The sequence below is a fragment of the Anomaloglossus baeobatrachus genome, chromosome 3 (assembly GCF_048569485.1).
Source record: "Anomaloglossus baeobatrachus isolate aAnoBae1 chromosome 3, aAnoBae1.hap1, whole genome shotgun sequence".
NCBI classification, from domain to species: domain Eukaryota; kingdom Metazoa; phylum Chordata; class Amphibia; order Anura; family Aromobatidae; genus Anomaloglossus; species Anomaloglossus baeobatrachus.
In genome coordinates this window covers 582213558-582230756 of record NC_134355.1, presented here as the reverse complement: position 1 = coordinate 582230756, position 17199 = coordinate 582213558, and the positions used below count along the sequence as shown (strand labels likewise).

Genomic DNA, 17199 nt, shown 5'->3' with positions numbered 1-17199 from the left:
AAATACTAAGTACAGCGGGCTTCAGAAACATGGCGCTGGAGATAAGTGCTATGCGCAGGTGCCAACCCCGGCCCCATGTTTCTGAAGAGAGGAATTTACATACGTCCTGTGAGAGGGAGGAACAGGCGGCGGGGGGGGAGGGGGATATACGTCCATAACACGCCCGGACATTAGGAGAGAGGTGCACACGTCAATCAAAAAGTGCACGAATTTTCAAACTTTATAAAGTTGGATTTCACTGCCTAAACACCCGAGCTGCCCACTAATGGTATGTACACACTGTGCCTGATAGTGCCAGCACTGCACTGGCTGCAGCTTATACACGAAAATCCTGATGTTTGGTTCCCTTTAGCCTGCAGGTCAGACTTGTTCCATGACCGTTTGGCCTCACACATTACAAAACTACTTTGCCCTTTTGACATCATAATGTTCCAGTTTTAGGCATTTACGTCGTCTTTTTATCGTGCCCCTTTGAGACTTGTCCTTCCGTTCCTTTGTTGCGCAGTATTACGTGGGACGAGTTCTTCAGATTAGTACATTTGCGTGTTACATAAGCACCCTTTGTCCCAATGTGAGAACCTTATTGGTAAGACCGCGTTCATAGTCATTTTTTTATACATATCCGGCTCTTTTCAGAAATGTTCTCATACTCGGAATACGCTCTGTAAATTTATGGCGCATTGTGCCGCGGGTGAATGGCATCTCTGCGTGCCTGGAGACAAAGGAGGAAATAATATTGATAAGAACTTACAATACGGATGCGGGAGCTGTACACTCCGATAAGATTTGTGCTTCCTCACATAATCTCGCAGAATGGCAATCCACCGCTCCATAATCCAACAAAAATAAATCTCGCCGCTTTACTTGTACGGTGAGGAAACAATGGGAAGGAGAAGTGTTAGCGGTGACAGATGCCTGATATCAGTTATGTTCCAGTGCACGGAAAGCAGCAGACTGAAATATGGAGGGGGGGCAGCATAGATTAAGCCTTCCCCTTCCCTTTTTGTTAGTATTTTAGGCTGGAGATTCTGTGTCGGCTTCATGTAAAGTATTAAAAAAAAAATACTGAATATATATAATATATATATATATATATATATATATATATATATATATATATATATATATATATATATATATATATATATATATATATATATATATATATATATATTTGCCTTATTCTGTCTGTCTGTCTGTCTGTCTTGCTCCAAAATTTTGTCCTTACGGTGACAACCGTCTGATTGGCTGCTGGCTCGGCCTGGCCCCGCCCCCCCACGGATTGGTCGCTCGCCTCGGCTTGGCCCCGCGCCCCCCCACGGATTGGCCACTCGCCCCGGCCCTCCGCACGCATCGCCAGACATAACCTTGCGCTGCTGGGATCGTGACGGAGCCGGTGAACGCAGGTAACCATTATACACATCGGGTAACTAAGGTCCCTTAGTTACCCGATGTGTATCATAGTTACCAGCATACACCGGCTCCCGGTACATATGTGCAGGGAGCCGGCATTATACTCCTCTCCCCCCAGGACTACTCCTCCTATTATAGTCCTCCTATTATACTCCTCTCTGAGTATAATAGGAGAACTATTATAGCATGGGGGATGGAGCACGATGGGGAGTGCACAGCATGGGGGATGGAGCACGATGGGATGCCCAGCATGGGGGATGTAGCACGATGGGGAGTGCGCAGCATGGGGGATGGAGCACGATGGGGAGTGTGCAGCATGGGGGATGGAGCACGATGGGGGATGCGCAGCATGGGGGATGGAGCACGATGGGGAGTGCGCAGCTTGGAGGATGGAGCACGATGGGGAGTGCACAGCATGGGGGATGGAGCACGATGGGGAGTGCGCAGCATGGGGGATGGAGCACGATGGGGGTGCGCAGCATGGGGGATGGAGCACGATGGGGGGTGCGCAGCATGGGGGATGTAGCACGATGGGGAGTGCGCAGCATGGGGGATGGAGCACGATGGGGGGTGCGCAGCTTGGGGGATGGAGCACGATGGGGGGTGTGCAGCATGGGGGATAGAGCACGATGGGGTGTGCAGCATGGGGGATGGAGCACGATGGGGGGTGTGCAGCATGGGGTATGGAGCACGATGGGGGGTGCGCAGCATGGGGGATGGAGCACGATGGGGGGTGCGCAGCATGGGGGATGGAGCACGATGGGGAGTGCGCAGCATGGGGGATGGAGCACTATGGGGAGTGCGCAGCATGGGAGATGTAGCACGATGGGGGGTGTGGAGCATGGGGGATGGAGCACGATGGGGGATGGAGCACGATGGGGGGTGAGCAGCATAGGGGATGGAGCACGATTGGGGTGCGCAGCATGGGGGATGGAACACGATTGGGGGTGCGCAGCATGGGGGATGGAGCACGATGGGGGGTGCGCAGCATGGGGGATGGAGCACGATGGGGGGTGCGCAGCATGGGGGATGGAGCACGATGGGGGGTGCGCAGCATGGGGGATGGAGCACGATGGGGGGTGCGCAGCATGGGGGATGGAGCACGATGGGGGTGCGCAGCATGGGGGATGGAGCACGATGGGGGGTGCGCAGCATGGGGGATGGAGCACGATGGGGAGTGCGCAGCATGGGGGATGGAGCACGATGGGGAGTGCGCAGCATGGGGGATGTAGCACGATGGGGGGTGCGCAGCATGGGGGATGGAGCACGATGGGGGGTACGCAGGATGGGGGATGGAGCACGATGGGGGGGGCACACCTCCCCCCAAAACACTCACACACCGCCACACACGCACTGCACAACACACTACACACACACTGGGAACCACAAACACCGCCCTACACAGACACCCAACACACAAACAGCGCGGCACACACAAATATACGCACATGCCGCACAACACACACATTGCACAAAACATACCTCCCACCAAAACACACACACGCACCTCACACCAACCGCGCAACACACACGCACCTCACACCAACCGCGCAACACACACACACACAGCGCTCCACAAACAACGCAACACACAACGCAACACACAAACACCGCTCTCACCCCCCGCCACATCCAGACAACACCCAGAACATGTACAGCGCCCTACACAAACACTTGGTAACTACACACAACAACATCTATATATATATAACAAAAATCATACATTAACTACACAATACGTAAATTCTAGAATACCCGATGCGTAGAATCGGGCCACCTTTTTAGTATATATATTTGTATGTATGTAGATGGGTAGATATAGGTTAGATAGATATATATGATATAGATATATGATATATATAGATAGATAGATAGAGAGATATATATATATATATATAGATATATATATATAGATATATATGTATATATATATATATATATATAGATATATATGATATATATAGGCATATATATATAAGTAGATATATTATATTATATGATATATATATAGATATATATATAGATATATATATATATACATATATATATACACACGCACACAGTTGTAGCAGGTTTACCATAAAAAGTTCTGCCATTGTTACTGCCTGCTAGATAAAGGAAATGTATTATTCTTGGTGTTTTGTGATAAATGCACAATAGTGAAACATTCTAATATCATTATTTATTTATTTTTTTTTTAATTTTTATTTATCTATTTTTGAATTATTTTTTTCTATTCTTTTTCTTGTACATGACTATAGGAATCCCCATCTCTTCTTCCTGTTCGTAGAGCGATGCTTTATATAAAGCTACAGTCATGTACATACACATACATGTGACATCTGCTATTTTATTGGAAATCTAGAGCAGAATGGATGTATTCGCATCTGTTAAAATCATGGATCATAGGTGGTTGTATTCTCTTCTGATCTTTTGCGGGTCAGACTTGGTCAGTCGCATCCATGTCACGGGTGAAACTACAAGGCCTCTGCTTTAAATCTGTGTTTCTGGATCGACGTGAATTAAAAGCCTGACCTTCCTGGGGTTTATTGGCTTGGAAGAAATCACACGTGAAAATAAAATGGAAGCGACTAAAAGGCAAGCAGGATGACGCTTGCCGGTGTCGGTCTATTTCACTCGGATGATAACACGTGGATGTGTGCACATAGATGGCTATAGACAGGACCGGATTAAGAGTGTGCACATGTAGCAGATTTGTCTGCATATTTTCTGCACAGAAAGCTGCATGTTTTGGCAAGAAAAAATGCGGCAGAAAAAACTTTCGGGGGTGGGGGAGTTAAGGTGTTTTTTTTTTTTTTTCCTGCCTTTTTAGTAATGGCAATCGCGAGGGTTGCTGTGCTGTACCCCCGTGATTGCCGCCGGGTCTCCAGCTGATGTTACAGCCAGAACTCAGCTCTTACTGCCTGGAGTGGTGCCTGCATCGCTTCTGGTGTTTAACCCCCTGAATGCTGCGATCAATGCAATCGCAGCATTCAGAAGGCAGGGAGATGATCACTTACCTCTCCCTGGCGATCGGGTCCTTGTAATGCAATCACAGGGACCCGATCACTGCTATGCCAATGCTGGGCCGTCACCCTGACGACCCCGGGTTACTGAGCTATGGGGAGCCTCACACACCATGCCCCGGATGCATGGTATGTCAGGTGAAGTGTCAGAGCAGCGAGTCCAGCACTGACCGATATAATCCAGTGGAGTGATCAAGCACTGTAGTGGATTAGATCTGCAGGAAAAAAACTCAGAAAGAATTGACATGCTGCAGGTTTTTTCTGCACAAAAATCTGCAACGTGCACAGCAATTCAGGATTCTCATAGACTTTGCTGGGATGCGTTTTTCCTTGCAGTATTGATTAAAATTTGCAAGAAAAAACGCAGCGTGGGCACACAGCCTAATAGTCACATAAGTAGCAGCAGGCACGGCACTCGCCAAAAATAAAATCCAAGCTTTATTCCCTAGATAAATACATGTATAGACTAGAGCTGTCCTCCAGTAACCCCTCTGTCCAGAACCTTCAATATGATAGAGAGAAATCCAAAATAAATCGTCCCACCAAGAAGTCCCAAAGTGATTTGGAAATGTATCTGAGTGCAAATGTAAGAATGCAGACTCCATTTACTGATTGCAGCAGTGGAGATGGTTGTGAGCAGACAAATATTGGGATATCAAATCCAAAATTTGGCTGAAAAGGAAGTTTTGCTATTTTGGGCACTGCCCCTGACGGCCTATGTACAGTATGTATGGAATAAGGTTTGGATTTTATTCTTGGTGAGTACAGTACCTACCTCTGATTCTGAGGATATTACTTGCTGCACTGTGCTGTGCGCTGCATAGTATAATCACCTCCTTTATTGAATTGCGTCCTTCATGGAATCTAATATATAAGCCTGGAGCCAGAATGCAGTGCAGATTATCTCTGTGCTGATCTGATACCCTTCGGTAGGTGAGCCTTCGGTCATGCTCAGTGCTCTGTGCAGAGGTCATTGTGCAGAGAGGTGGTGAGTGAGCAGTAATATCCCCTATTCCCCTAGTATCTGCTGTACAGTATGCGTTACTTTTCATTGTTTTCATTCTGTGTTGATAACAAGACTGCTAAAGTCTTTTGTACACAACCGTAATGAGACTAGTATTGGGCTTCATGGCCAGAAGGATAATTGAGCCTTTTGTTGACGCTATTGGTCAGTAGGGTTTTCGTCAGTAATACCAATATGTAGGTAGGTGGTAGCGTATGTCGCTATTGGTGTAGGCATCAACTTGTCTTCTATGTGACTAAGATGTGAAGTCCTGACATCTTCTACCCTATTTTGTTACCATTGCAGCATCGGTGAAGGCCACAACCTTGTGCTGGTCGCAGGTAGCCCCTGTGGTGCATCATTTTCATGGGCCCCATAGCAGCCACATAGGATTCCTCCACTGCACCTTCACCCTCGCTTTTGTCTCATTACATTAAAGGAGTGTACTTCTGTGGAAAGATATATATACATATAATAATATATATATATATATATATATATATATATATATATATATATATATATATATATTATTATTATATATATATATATATATATATATATATATATATATATATGTATATATATGTATATATGTATGTGTGTGTGTATGTATGTGTGTATATATATATATATATATATATATATATATATATATATATATATATATATATATATATATATATATATATATATGTATATATATATATGTATATATATATGTATATATATTATTATATATTTTTTTATATATAAAAAATATATTATATATAAAATATTATAATTATTTTGTGTGTGTGTGTGTGTATATATATATATACATACATACATACATACATACATACATACATACATACATACATACATATATATATATATATATATATATATATATATATATATATATATATATATATATATATTATATTATATTATATTATATTATATTATATTAATGTTGGTAGGGAGTGTAATGCTTGAGCAGTAAGCAGTCCTGGTTCCTCCACTATCAGGTGAGGATGTCTGGTGTAGATGCCTGCCCGTCCCTTGCTTTGCTCTCTTGACTCGCTTACTTGAAGTTTTGCTTGTTCAGTCTTGTATTCTCATTTCAACAAGAGATTAAGAGAAGTTCTGTTCTTCAAATACCATTCCTGTATTTCTAAGCTGTCATTTGATTACATTAAGTTCTCTAGGAATCACATTGCCATTATGCCTGATACATCTGTGCTCCATCGGAACCAGGTAAAGAGAAATATGCATCGCATATGTAAGCATGTGCCTTTTAAGGGGGTTGTCAATTACGTTAACATTCATGGCTTATTCTTGTCTGACACCAGGCACCCCCGACGATCAGCAGTTTACAGTCACGGTGGCCAGAAATGGTCACTTCCGAAGCTGCTCCGTCTCCTAATAGCGGCCTTGGCCAGGTACTGCACATGCACGTCCTATTCAAATCAATAGGAGGCAGATGTGCAGTACCCGGACACGTCCGCTATCGGAAGACACAGCAGCTCCAAGATTGAGCATTTACGTCTGCCTGCTGCCGCTGGAAATGGCTAATCGCCATAGTTTCGAACCCCAGCCAATCAGACGTTGATAACCTATAGGCCATCAATGTTAAAGTAGTGGACACCCCCTTTAATTGGCAGTGAGTGCTAGACTACAATCTCATACAACCTGAGTGACATTGGTAATATCTCCTAGTTCACTGCAATTAACACACTGTGGATTTTTCATCTTCAAATCCAGATTGAAAATCCTGAAATACATATGGGACATGCTGATAAAAATACTATAATTTGGGCACTTGGCTCTTCTGAATGAGTTGTGGAGCATCTGAAATGGTTTTAAAGCTTTTACATTTTATAGCTTTGACTACACTTTTACATACATATAATGTGAAAAGCTGCTCTTGAGAAAAAGTAGACAGAAACAATATCAGAGTTGTGACATACCAGAAGAGTTACCTGAAATCACTGTTTACCTGTGGTTATACAGTATATAGGATGTAATGCAGACCTACCAGTTGTGGTTATACAGTATATGGGATGTAATGCAGACATACCGGTGGTGGTTATACAGTATATAGGATGTAATGCAGACATACCGGTGGTGGTTATACAGTACATGGGATGAAATGCAGATATAACGATGGTGGTTATACAGTATATGGGATGTAATGCAGACATACCGGTGGTGGTTATACAGTATATGGGACATTGCAGACATACCGGTGGTGGTTATACAGTATATGGGATGTAATGCAGACATACCGGTGGTGGTTATACAGTACATGGGATGTAATGCAAACATACCGGTGCTGGTTATACAGTATATGGGATGTAATGCAGACATACCGGTGGTGGTTATACAGTACACGGGATGTAATGCAGACATACCGGTGGTGGTTATACAGTACATGGGATGTAATGCAGACATACCGGTTGTGGTTATACAGTATATGGGATGTAATGCAGACATACTGATGGTGGTTATACAGTACACGGGATGTAAAGCAGACATACCGGTGGTGGTTATACAGTACATGGGACATTCTAGACATACCGGTGGTGGTTATACAGTATATGGGATGTAATGCAGACTTACCGGTGGTGGTTATACAGTACATGGGATGTAATGCAGACATACCGGTGGTGGTTATACAGTATATGGGATGTAATGCAGACATACCGGTGGTGGTTATACAGTATATAGGATGTAATGCAGACATACCGGTGGTGGTTATACAGTACACGGGATGTAATGCAGACATACCGGTTGTGGTTATACAGTATATGGGATGTAATGCAGACATACTGATAGTGGTTATACAGTACACGGGATGTAAAGCAGACATACCGGTGGTGGTTATACAGTATATGGGATGTAATGCAGACATACCGGTGGTGGTTATACAGTATATAGGATGTAATGCAGACATACCGGTGGTGGTTATACAGTACACGGGATGTAATGCAGACATACCGGTTGTGGTTATACAGTATATGGGATGTAATGCAGACATACTGATAGTGGTTATACAGTACACGGGATGTAAAGCAGACATACCGGTGGTGGTTATACAGTACATGGGACATTCTAGACATACTGGTGGTGGTTATACAGTATATGGGATGTAATGCAGACATACCGATGGTGGTTATACAGTACATGGGACATTGCAGACATAACAGTGGTGGTCGTACAGTACATGGGATTTTCTGATTTCTTCCTTCCCTTCCTATGTATGCCCTACGCTGTTCTCCTGATGTATACACATTTGCAGTTCAGACTGTTGAATGTCATAAGTTGAGTAATGGCGTGCCGTCCATGTGAGTGAGCACTCGTGGGATTGGCACTGCCACTTATTAATTACTGTTGCTGATGAATAGTTTGCTCCAGTGTGGATCAGCAGCTTCTTGTCTGTGACACTAATTGTTTCTCTTCATAAAATATTTCAAAATTATCTTGTCAAGTAGCCGCCATTGTGCTGTCAGGTATTCTCACTAATCTTTCCTTGTCTCTTGTGATTCTTGCTTTTAGATCAAGCATCCGAAGCTCAGATCACAATGATGCTGACAGAAAGCTGCAAGTTGAGGGGTTTACACCACAGGTAAGTGCCTGGATCCTGAAAATCCTACAATTGTAGGTTTTAATTTTTTTTTTCCTATAAAACACAGAACAGCATGGGACATATAAAGCTTAACACTTAAGTAACTAAAACACAAAATATTTATTCACAATATTTATCCAAAAGAATCAAGTGCTGCTAGAAAATGCGGGATTGGACACTTAGGTCACTGGGACACTTTGTAATAACAGATCCTGCTCACACAGTATGTTAACTGAGCATAGCAATTTCACTAATCAACTATGGTTTATAATAACCTTCATCAATAGTCCTTTGTAATAGATAACCCCCGTAATAGAACCGGACAGAAGAGATCATGTCTATGTAATTTCTCCTGAAGTAGGAAGAAACGCGCGTAGGGGTGGCAGGTTGATCACAACACAGCGTGCCATATCTAAGTTCACATACATAGAAATGATCTCTTCTGTCCGGTGACTTTTTAGAAATGCATTATAATTGATTATTGCTGATTTCACATGTGATCTCATATTACAACCAAAGGCAAATCTTGTGTGCATGATATCCAGTGTAAGTCACTTTCACGTCTTATGCTGAAATGGGATTGATCTTAAAGCTCTTTAGGTTTAGAAGAAATCTTCCCATAAATACTACGTAAACCTCTGTAAAGGTTACAAAGAGGCAGGATGTATTGTTCAGTCCATGTACTTATTGTTTGCTGAGTAATACACTTCATAAGAGAGATCTGTGTCTCTGCTGTTGGGGAGTGCTGCAACCTGCAAATATTCTTAGTGCTCTGATTCCTAGAATATATCTGCTGCATACGAGGCCAGAAAAATCGCTACACAGGTGTCTGGTGGTGCCGTTTTTGGAGGAAGAAGGTCCGGGTATATCAGTCTGTCCTGAGCTATGGGGCGGGGGGTTTCGTGTAGTGGCTGCTCTAATTCGAAAGTGACTTTGATCCCAGGATGATGACTACTGCTGCCGAAACGTATCTTCATCTAAACAGATAAATCTCTTTGAAAAAGCTCCGTCTGACCTCACCAGTTGCCTAATATTTTGTGCAACACGATCTTTTGTTTTAAGAAAGTCATTAACCCCTTCACGACCGGCCGATTTTTCGCTTTCCGTTTTTTTTTCGCCATTCTTTTTCTGAGAGACGTAACTTTTTTATTTTTCAGTAAATATGGTCATGTGAGGGCTCATTTTTTGCGGAACGAGCTGTACTTTTAAATGAAACCATCAGTTTTACCATATTGTGTACTAGAAAATGGCAAAAAAATTCCAAATGCTGAAAAATTGCAAAAAAAGTGCGATAGCACTATGGTTTTTGAGATATTTTATTCACTGTGTTCACTATATGGTAAAACTGATGTGTGGGTGTGATGCCTCAGGTCAGTGCGAGTTCGTAGACACCAAACATGTATAGGTTTACTTTTATATAAGGGGTTAAAAAAAAATCGGAAGTTTGTCCGAAAAAAGTGGCGCACGTTTTACGCCATATTCCGTGACCCGTAGCGTTCTCATTTTTCGGGATCTTAGGCTCAATGACGGCTTATTTTTTGCGTCTCGAGCTGACGTTTTTAACGGTACCATTTTTGCGCAGATGCTACGTTTTGATCGCCTCTTATTGCATTTTGCGCAAAAGTTGTGGCGACAAAAAAACGTCGTTTTGGCGTTTGGAATTTTTTTGCCGCTACGCCGTTTACTGATCAGATTAATTGATTTTATATTTTGATAGATCGGGCGTTTCTGAACGCGGCGATACCAAATGTGTGTATATTTTTTATTTTTTTAACCCTTTAATTTTCAATGGGGCGAATGGGGGGGTGATTTGAACTTTTAGGTTTTTTTGTTTTTTTTTAATTTTTTAAAACTTATTTTTTAACTTTTTTTTTATTTTACTAGTCCCCCTAGGGGGCTATTGCGATCAGCATTCCGATCGCTCGGCAGTATCTGCTGATCACAGCTGGAAGGCTGTAAACAGCAGATACGCTGTCTTTCTCTTTTGCTGTGCCCCGGGCACAGCGAAAGTGAAACCAAGTCAGGTGTAGTACAGGAGTCATCACATGACCCTGTGCTACCATGACAACTATCGGGAGTCACGTGATTGCGTCACGTGACTTCCGGTATCGGGCGGTAAGGAAAATATTACCGCAATCGCGCTTATAATGGCGCTGTCATGTATTGACAGCGCCATATAAGGGGTTAATCGGCACGAGCAGATAACGATTCTGCTCGTGCCTAGCAGGCACACATCTCAGCTGTGAAAATCAGCTGAGATGTGTGCCGATCGCGGCATGCTGCCGCCGGAGGACCGCGGGCAGTAACATTATGTCATTTAGGACGTAATTTTACGGCCCGCGGTCGTTAAGGGGTTAAACGTTTGGTCTTCTGTTTACATGACTATACTATATCCTTGGGAATCACACCCACACCATCATTCACTCTCCTGTTACCATTTCAGAGAAATGAGCTTTAATTTAATACTTCCTCTTCCTTTTGCACAGGCGAGGCGGAGCGCAAAGCTAAAATCAAGTGCAGGGTCTCTTAAAAAAAAAAAAAAAAAAGTAATGATCTCTAATCCTAGGAGCTTCTTTCTTATTTCTCATTTCTTTTACTGTGACTTACACAAATAAAACAATCTCACTCTTAAGGTTCAAATTTAATAGATATACATTAAATTCTGATAATAGATGAGCACAAAATCTACACCCAAGTAGACCTGATAAGTTCTTGTAAGGAACAGTAGAGTATGGATGAGAACCAAACTACCAATAGAGGTCACTAGCCATGGAGGTTGGCACCCTATAAAATGCACAAATGGCACTCTCGCGCTTTGTCGTCCATCCCTAGAAATCCCTGGGGTGACCCTGGCCAGGTAAGAAAACCTTAGTATTTAATGAATGACAAATACAGACAAACAGTAATAGTTTAGCATTTATCATCGCACAGTTTCCACTTGGCAATTATTTGATGGTAGTAAAGGGTCATTTACATTCAACAAACCAGACACAATATATGAATGTGTGTGACCAAAAGCCTATTCTGATGACCATGTACTGAGATGACCTGGCTTATTACATTCAGTGTTACACATAATATCACTTACGCCCTGAATAAAGAACATAAAGAGAGTGAGTATGTATGTGTTTCTGAATGATATACAGCCACACATGCTGCTGGTCTGTGCCCCTGATGAAGCATGTGTGTGGGGAAACAGTGCAGAGATGAGGGACAGACTAGAAGCACTTGTACCGCACTTTATTATTTACTGTAGTTAGGAGCGGATTGTACATTAGACTCCTTAGCCATATCATTCAACTCCGCAGTAATGGGAGGTATTATCTGTGACTGAGCAGCCTCACTACTGATCCCCAATGGAGTCTTATTAGGGTACGTGCCCACGATCAGTGTTTGCAGCGTTTTGGATGCACAATGCTTTAGCTGTGTCCAAAACGCTGCAGTGTACAGTATAAGCACAGTGGATGAGATTTCTAGAAATCCCGTGCCCACTGTGCTTGTTTTTTTCCACAGCAAACGCTGACCTGTGGAGCGTCTTTCCAGGCAGCAGCATGTCAATTGTTTGCTGTGGATTCGCATGCGTACTCTGTAGGGAGAACACAAGTGATGAGACCGCAGCGCACTGAACCCTGATCGTGGGCACAGGCAGCTGCGATCTCCCGCAGTGGAGACATACGCCCCCCCCCCCGGTCAGGACTCTCTGCGTTCATAACACAGCGAGTCCTGATCGTGGGCACATGTCCTTAGATCACAGGATGGTGTGAAATAATTAGCATAATGATGTGATATAATGTACCGCATGTACTGGGGTTCTCCCATAATATCGGGACACAGTGTGTGGGAATGTGTGATTCTCAATCACATTTATATAATAACAGAATATTTTAGATATATATGGCTTCTTCCATCTAACAACCGTATTTCTTCGGCGCTCCATTGGGAGACCCAGACGATTGGGTGTATAGCTACTGCCTCCGGAGGCCACACAAAGCATTACACTAAAAAGTGTAAGGCCCCTCCCCTTCTGGCTATACACCCCCCGTGGGATCACGGGCTGATCAGTTTTCAAGCTTTGTGCGAAGGAGGTCAGTCATCCACGCATAGCTCCACTGTTTTTAGTCAGCAGCAGCTGCTGACTATGTCGGTTGGAAGAAAAGTGGGCCCATATAGGGCCCCCAGCATGCTCCCTTCTCACCCCACTTTTGTCGGGTGTTTGTTAAGGTTGAGGTACCCATTGCGGGTACGGAGGCTGGAGCCCACATGCTGTTTTCCTTCCCCATCCCCCCTCAGGGCTCTGGGTGAAGTGGGATCTTACAGGTCTCCAGGCACTGAGACCGGGCTCCATCCACAGACCCAGAGAACCTGCTGGATATGGAGCTGAGTATCGTCAGGGACAGGCCCTGCTACATTAAGGTACTCTGTGTCCCCGGGCAAGCGCGCACACACACACCAGCATTGCTGGGAGTGTTAGTGCGCCGGGGGCAACAGCGCGGAGCGCTCGTGCTATTATTCACTACAGCTTTGCTGAGTGACTTTATGTATTGGGAACTGCCGCGCCGGCCGCTGCTGGGTGTTTTTTACATTGTGGCGCGGCTGGGACTTGTGGTGCGCCGGGGACTTCCGCGCTGGCCGTGCACATGGACGGCCGCGCTTATTACTCGAGTCCCCGGCTTTGCGGCCTAGTTTTCGTTTCGTTCCCGCCTCCAGCCCTGCCAGTCAGGGGAGAGGCGGGACGCTGTACAGACAGTCAGCGCCGAGGGCTGGAGTCTGCTTTGCATTCTCCAGCCCCCTTCACTGGACACAGTGGGACGCCAGTTTCCCGCTCTTGTCTGGGGCACGCCCACGGCCCGCCCCTCTTCACAGGACGCCGGCAGCCATTCCTGCACGCAGTCCGAGCTGGGGAACGGAGACATGCTCTGGGCAACCAGTCACAGGGCTCTGGCGACCACACACCCGCGTTATAGGCGGGCGGTAAGCAGCACCTGAAGTGCTGACCCCACTAAATACCGAAGTGTCCATTTGTATTTTATGCTTGTATGCTATACACTGCACTGTAGGTCGCTATTTTTGGCTATATGCCCTCCTAGATGGCGAGATAACAGCAGCAAAAAAGCAAGGGTGCTAAGGCACAGGTTTTCTATGCTGCTTGTATTGCATGTGCTGAAGTGTTCATTTGTACTTATGCTTGTATGCTATACATTGCACTGTACGGTCGCTACTCTTGGCTATATTCTCCTAGATGGCTGGACAACAGCAGCAAAAAAGCATGGGTGCCAAGGCACAGGCTTTATAGGCTGCTTGTATTGCATGTGCTGAAGTGTTCATTTGTACTTATGCTTGTATGCTATACATTGCACTGTACGGTCGCTACTCTTGGCTATATTCTCCTAGATGGCTGGACAACAGCAGCAAAAAAGCAAGGGTGCCAAGGCACAGGCTTTCTATGCTGCTTGTATTGCATGTGCTGAAGTGTTCATTTGTACTTATGCTTGTATGCTATACATTGCATAGATGGCTAGAATACAGCAGCAAAAAAGCAACACAGGCTTTCTATGCTGCTTTTACTGCATGTGATACTGTTCCACCGGCAGGTTCCAATGTCCCCATTGTGTGCAATGCTCCTCTGTAGCACTTGGTCAGCCGGGGTCTCTACTAGAGGTGGCCAAAGGAACCACCTGTGAACCCTGTCCAGGGAAAGGGACGGAGTTGCAGTTTCGGCTGATAGCTTGTCATGGGATAGAGACTTTGCAGTCCAGACAGGCCATGGGCAATCTTGATCAAGCTCCCTGGCCACCCTCATTTGGAACATAATCAGTGCTCCGGGGGGGTCCCAGGCATTCCAGGGTGAAGGCTCTGACACGGACGACAGTCCCAGACAGCCTAAGCTAGCTCGCTGGGTGCGGCACTCGGCTTCATCACTGGTCAGGGTCCCAGCAGGAGGACTCTCTGTATGATGAGGCAGACGTAGCTGATCAGGGCTTTGGTCCTAACACCGCTCTCAATCCGGATACACCGGATGGTGACGCCATAGTGAATGATCTTATAGCGTCCATCAATGGAATGTTGGATATTTCTCCCTCAGCTCCCCCAGTGGAGGAGTCAGCTTCACAGCAGGAGAAATCCCTTTTCAGTATCTCATGCGTATATTGAGTACTTTTCTGGCCACGCTGACTTCAGAGAAGCAGTTCAGAAACACCACGCTTACCAGATAAGCGTTTTCTCCAAACGTATTAAGGATACACGTTATCCCTTCCCCCTGACGTGGTCAAGCGCTGGACCCAGGGTCCAAAGGTGGATCCCCCAATCTCCAGGCTTGCGGCTAGATCCATAGTTGCAGTGGAGATGGGACTTCACTTAAAGATGCCATTGACAGACAGATGGACCTCTGGTTGAAATCTGTCTGTGAAGCTATCAGCGTGTCGGTTGCTCCGGCATTCGCAGCCGTATGGGCACTCTAAGCTATTTCAGCTGGTCTTGCGCAGCTGGTCTTGAGCACATGTTACATCTGTGCCGCAGGTGGTGTCCTTAACCTCGCAATGTCTGCATTGCGACTTACCCTAGTAATGCTGTCCTGGAGGGACAGTCGAGGTTTCGGTCCTTCCCAGGCTCGGGCAGGTCCCAATTGTCCTCGTCCAAAAGGGCTCAAAAGGCTCAGAGGGGCTCAGATTCCGGCCGGGCTCAATCACGCCCAAGGAAGGCAGCCGGAGGAACCGCTACCAAGGCGGTCTCCTCATGACTTTCAGCTCTCTCTCTCCGCATCCGCGGTTGGTGGCAGACTCTCCCGCTTGGCGACATTTAGCTGCCACAGGTCACAGACCGGTGGGTGAGAGACATTGTGTCTCACGTGTACAGGATAGAGCTCTGTTCTCGTCCTCCGGCTCGATTCTTCAGAACTTCCCCCCCCCCCCCCCCCACCGAGCCGATGCTCTTCTGCAGGCAGAAGGAGTGGTAATCCCTGTTCCTCTTCAGGAACAAGACACGTTTTTTTCCTCCAATCTGATTGGGGTGCCAAAAAAGGGTGGCTCTTTCCGTTCCGTTCTGGACCTAAAACTGCTCACCAAGCACGTGAAGGCCAGGCGGTTCCGGATGTAACCCTCCGCTCCGTCATTGCCTCAATGTCTCAAGGAGATTTCCTAGCATCAATAGACATCAGGATGCTTATCTCCACGTGCCGATTGCTCCAGAGCACCAGCGTTTGCTACGTTTCGTTATTGAAGACGAGCATCTTCAGTTCGTAGCCCTGCCCTTCGGTCTGGCGACAGCCCTACGGGTTTTCACCAAGTTCAGGGCAGCAGTGGGAGCAGTCCTGCACTCTCAGGGTCACTCTGTGATCCTTACTGGGACGATCCACTTGTCAAGGCACCTTCTCAAGAGGCATGCCAACACAGCCTGAACGTGGCGCTGGAGACTCTCCAGAGTTTCGGGTGGATCATCAACTTTTCAAGGTTAAATCGGGCACCGACCCAATCGCTGACATATCTGGGCATGGAGTTTCACACTCCCTCAGCGATAGTGAAGCTTCCGCTGGACAAGCAGCGTTCACTACAGACGGGGGTGCAGTCTCTCCTTCAAGGCCAGTCACACCCCTTAAGACGCCTCATGCAGAGGCAGTCACTTTCGCGCAGTTTCATCTGCGTCCACTTCAATGGGACATGCTTTGCCAATGGGTTGGGGAGTCGACGTCCCTAGACAGGAACGTCTCCCTTCTCAGACGGTCAAGGACCCTCTTCAGAGGAGTCCATCCTTCAGATCAATGTTCTGGAAATCTGGGCAGTGTATCTTGCCCTGCAAGCCTTCCAGCAGTGGCTGGAAGGAAAACAGATCCGAATTCAGTCGGACAATTCCACAGCGGTGGCATACATCACCCACCAAGGCGGAACACGCATCGCCAAGCCTACCAGGCAATCCGGCGGATTCTGATGTGGGTGGGAGACAGAGCATCCACCATATCCGCAGTTCACATCCCGGGCGTAGAAAATTGGGAAGCAGACTTCCTCAGTCGCCAGGGCATGGACGCAGGGGAATGGCCTCTGCACCCAGAATGGTGTCAGGAAATCTGTAGCCGCTGGGGGATGCCGGACGTCGACCTAATGGCGTCTCGGCACAACAACAAGGTCCCGATTTTCATGGCGCGGTCTCACGAG

The 17199-nt window shown here is 45.9% G+C and overlaps 1 protein-coding gene across 3 annotated transcripts in view; it reads left to right on the top strand.

Annotated features, from left to right (window-relative positions):
• RYK (receptor like tyrosine kinase) overlaps positions 1-17199 on the top strand; it is a 172133-nt gene that overhangs the window by 118287 nt on the left and 36647 nt on the right. For all 3 annotated transcript variants that reach the window (XM_075341003.1, XM_075341001.1, XM_075341002.1), the window contains one exon: positions 8986-9055. In XM_075341003.1, coding sequence (XP_075197118.1) covers positions 8986-9055 — 70 coding nt within the window. The remainder of the gene's footprint in view (positions 1-8985; positions 9056-17199) is intronic.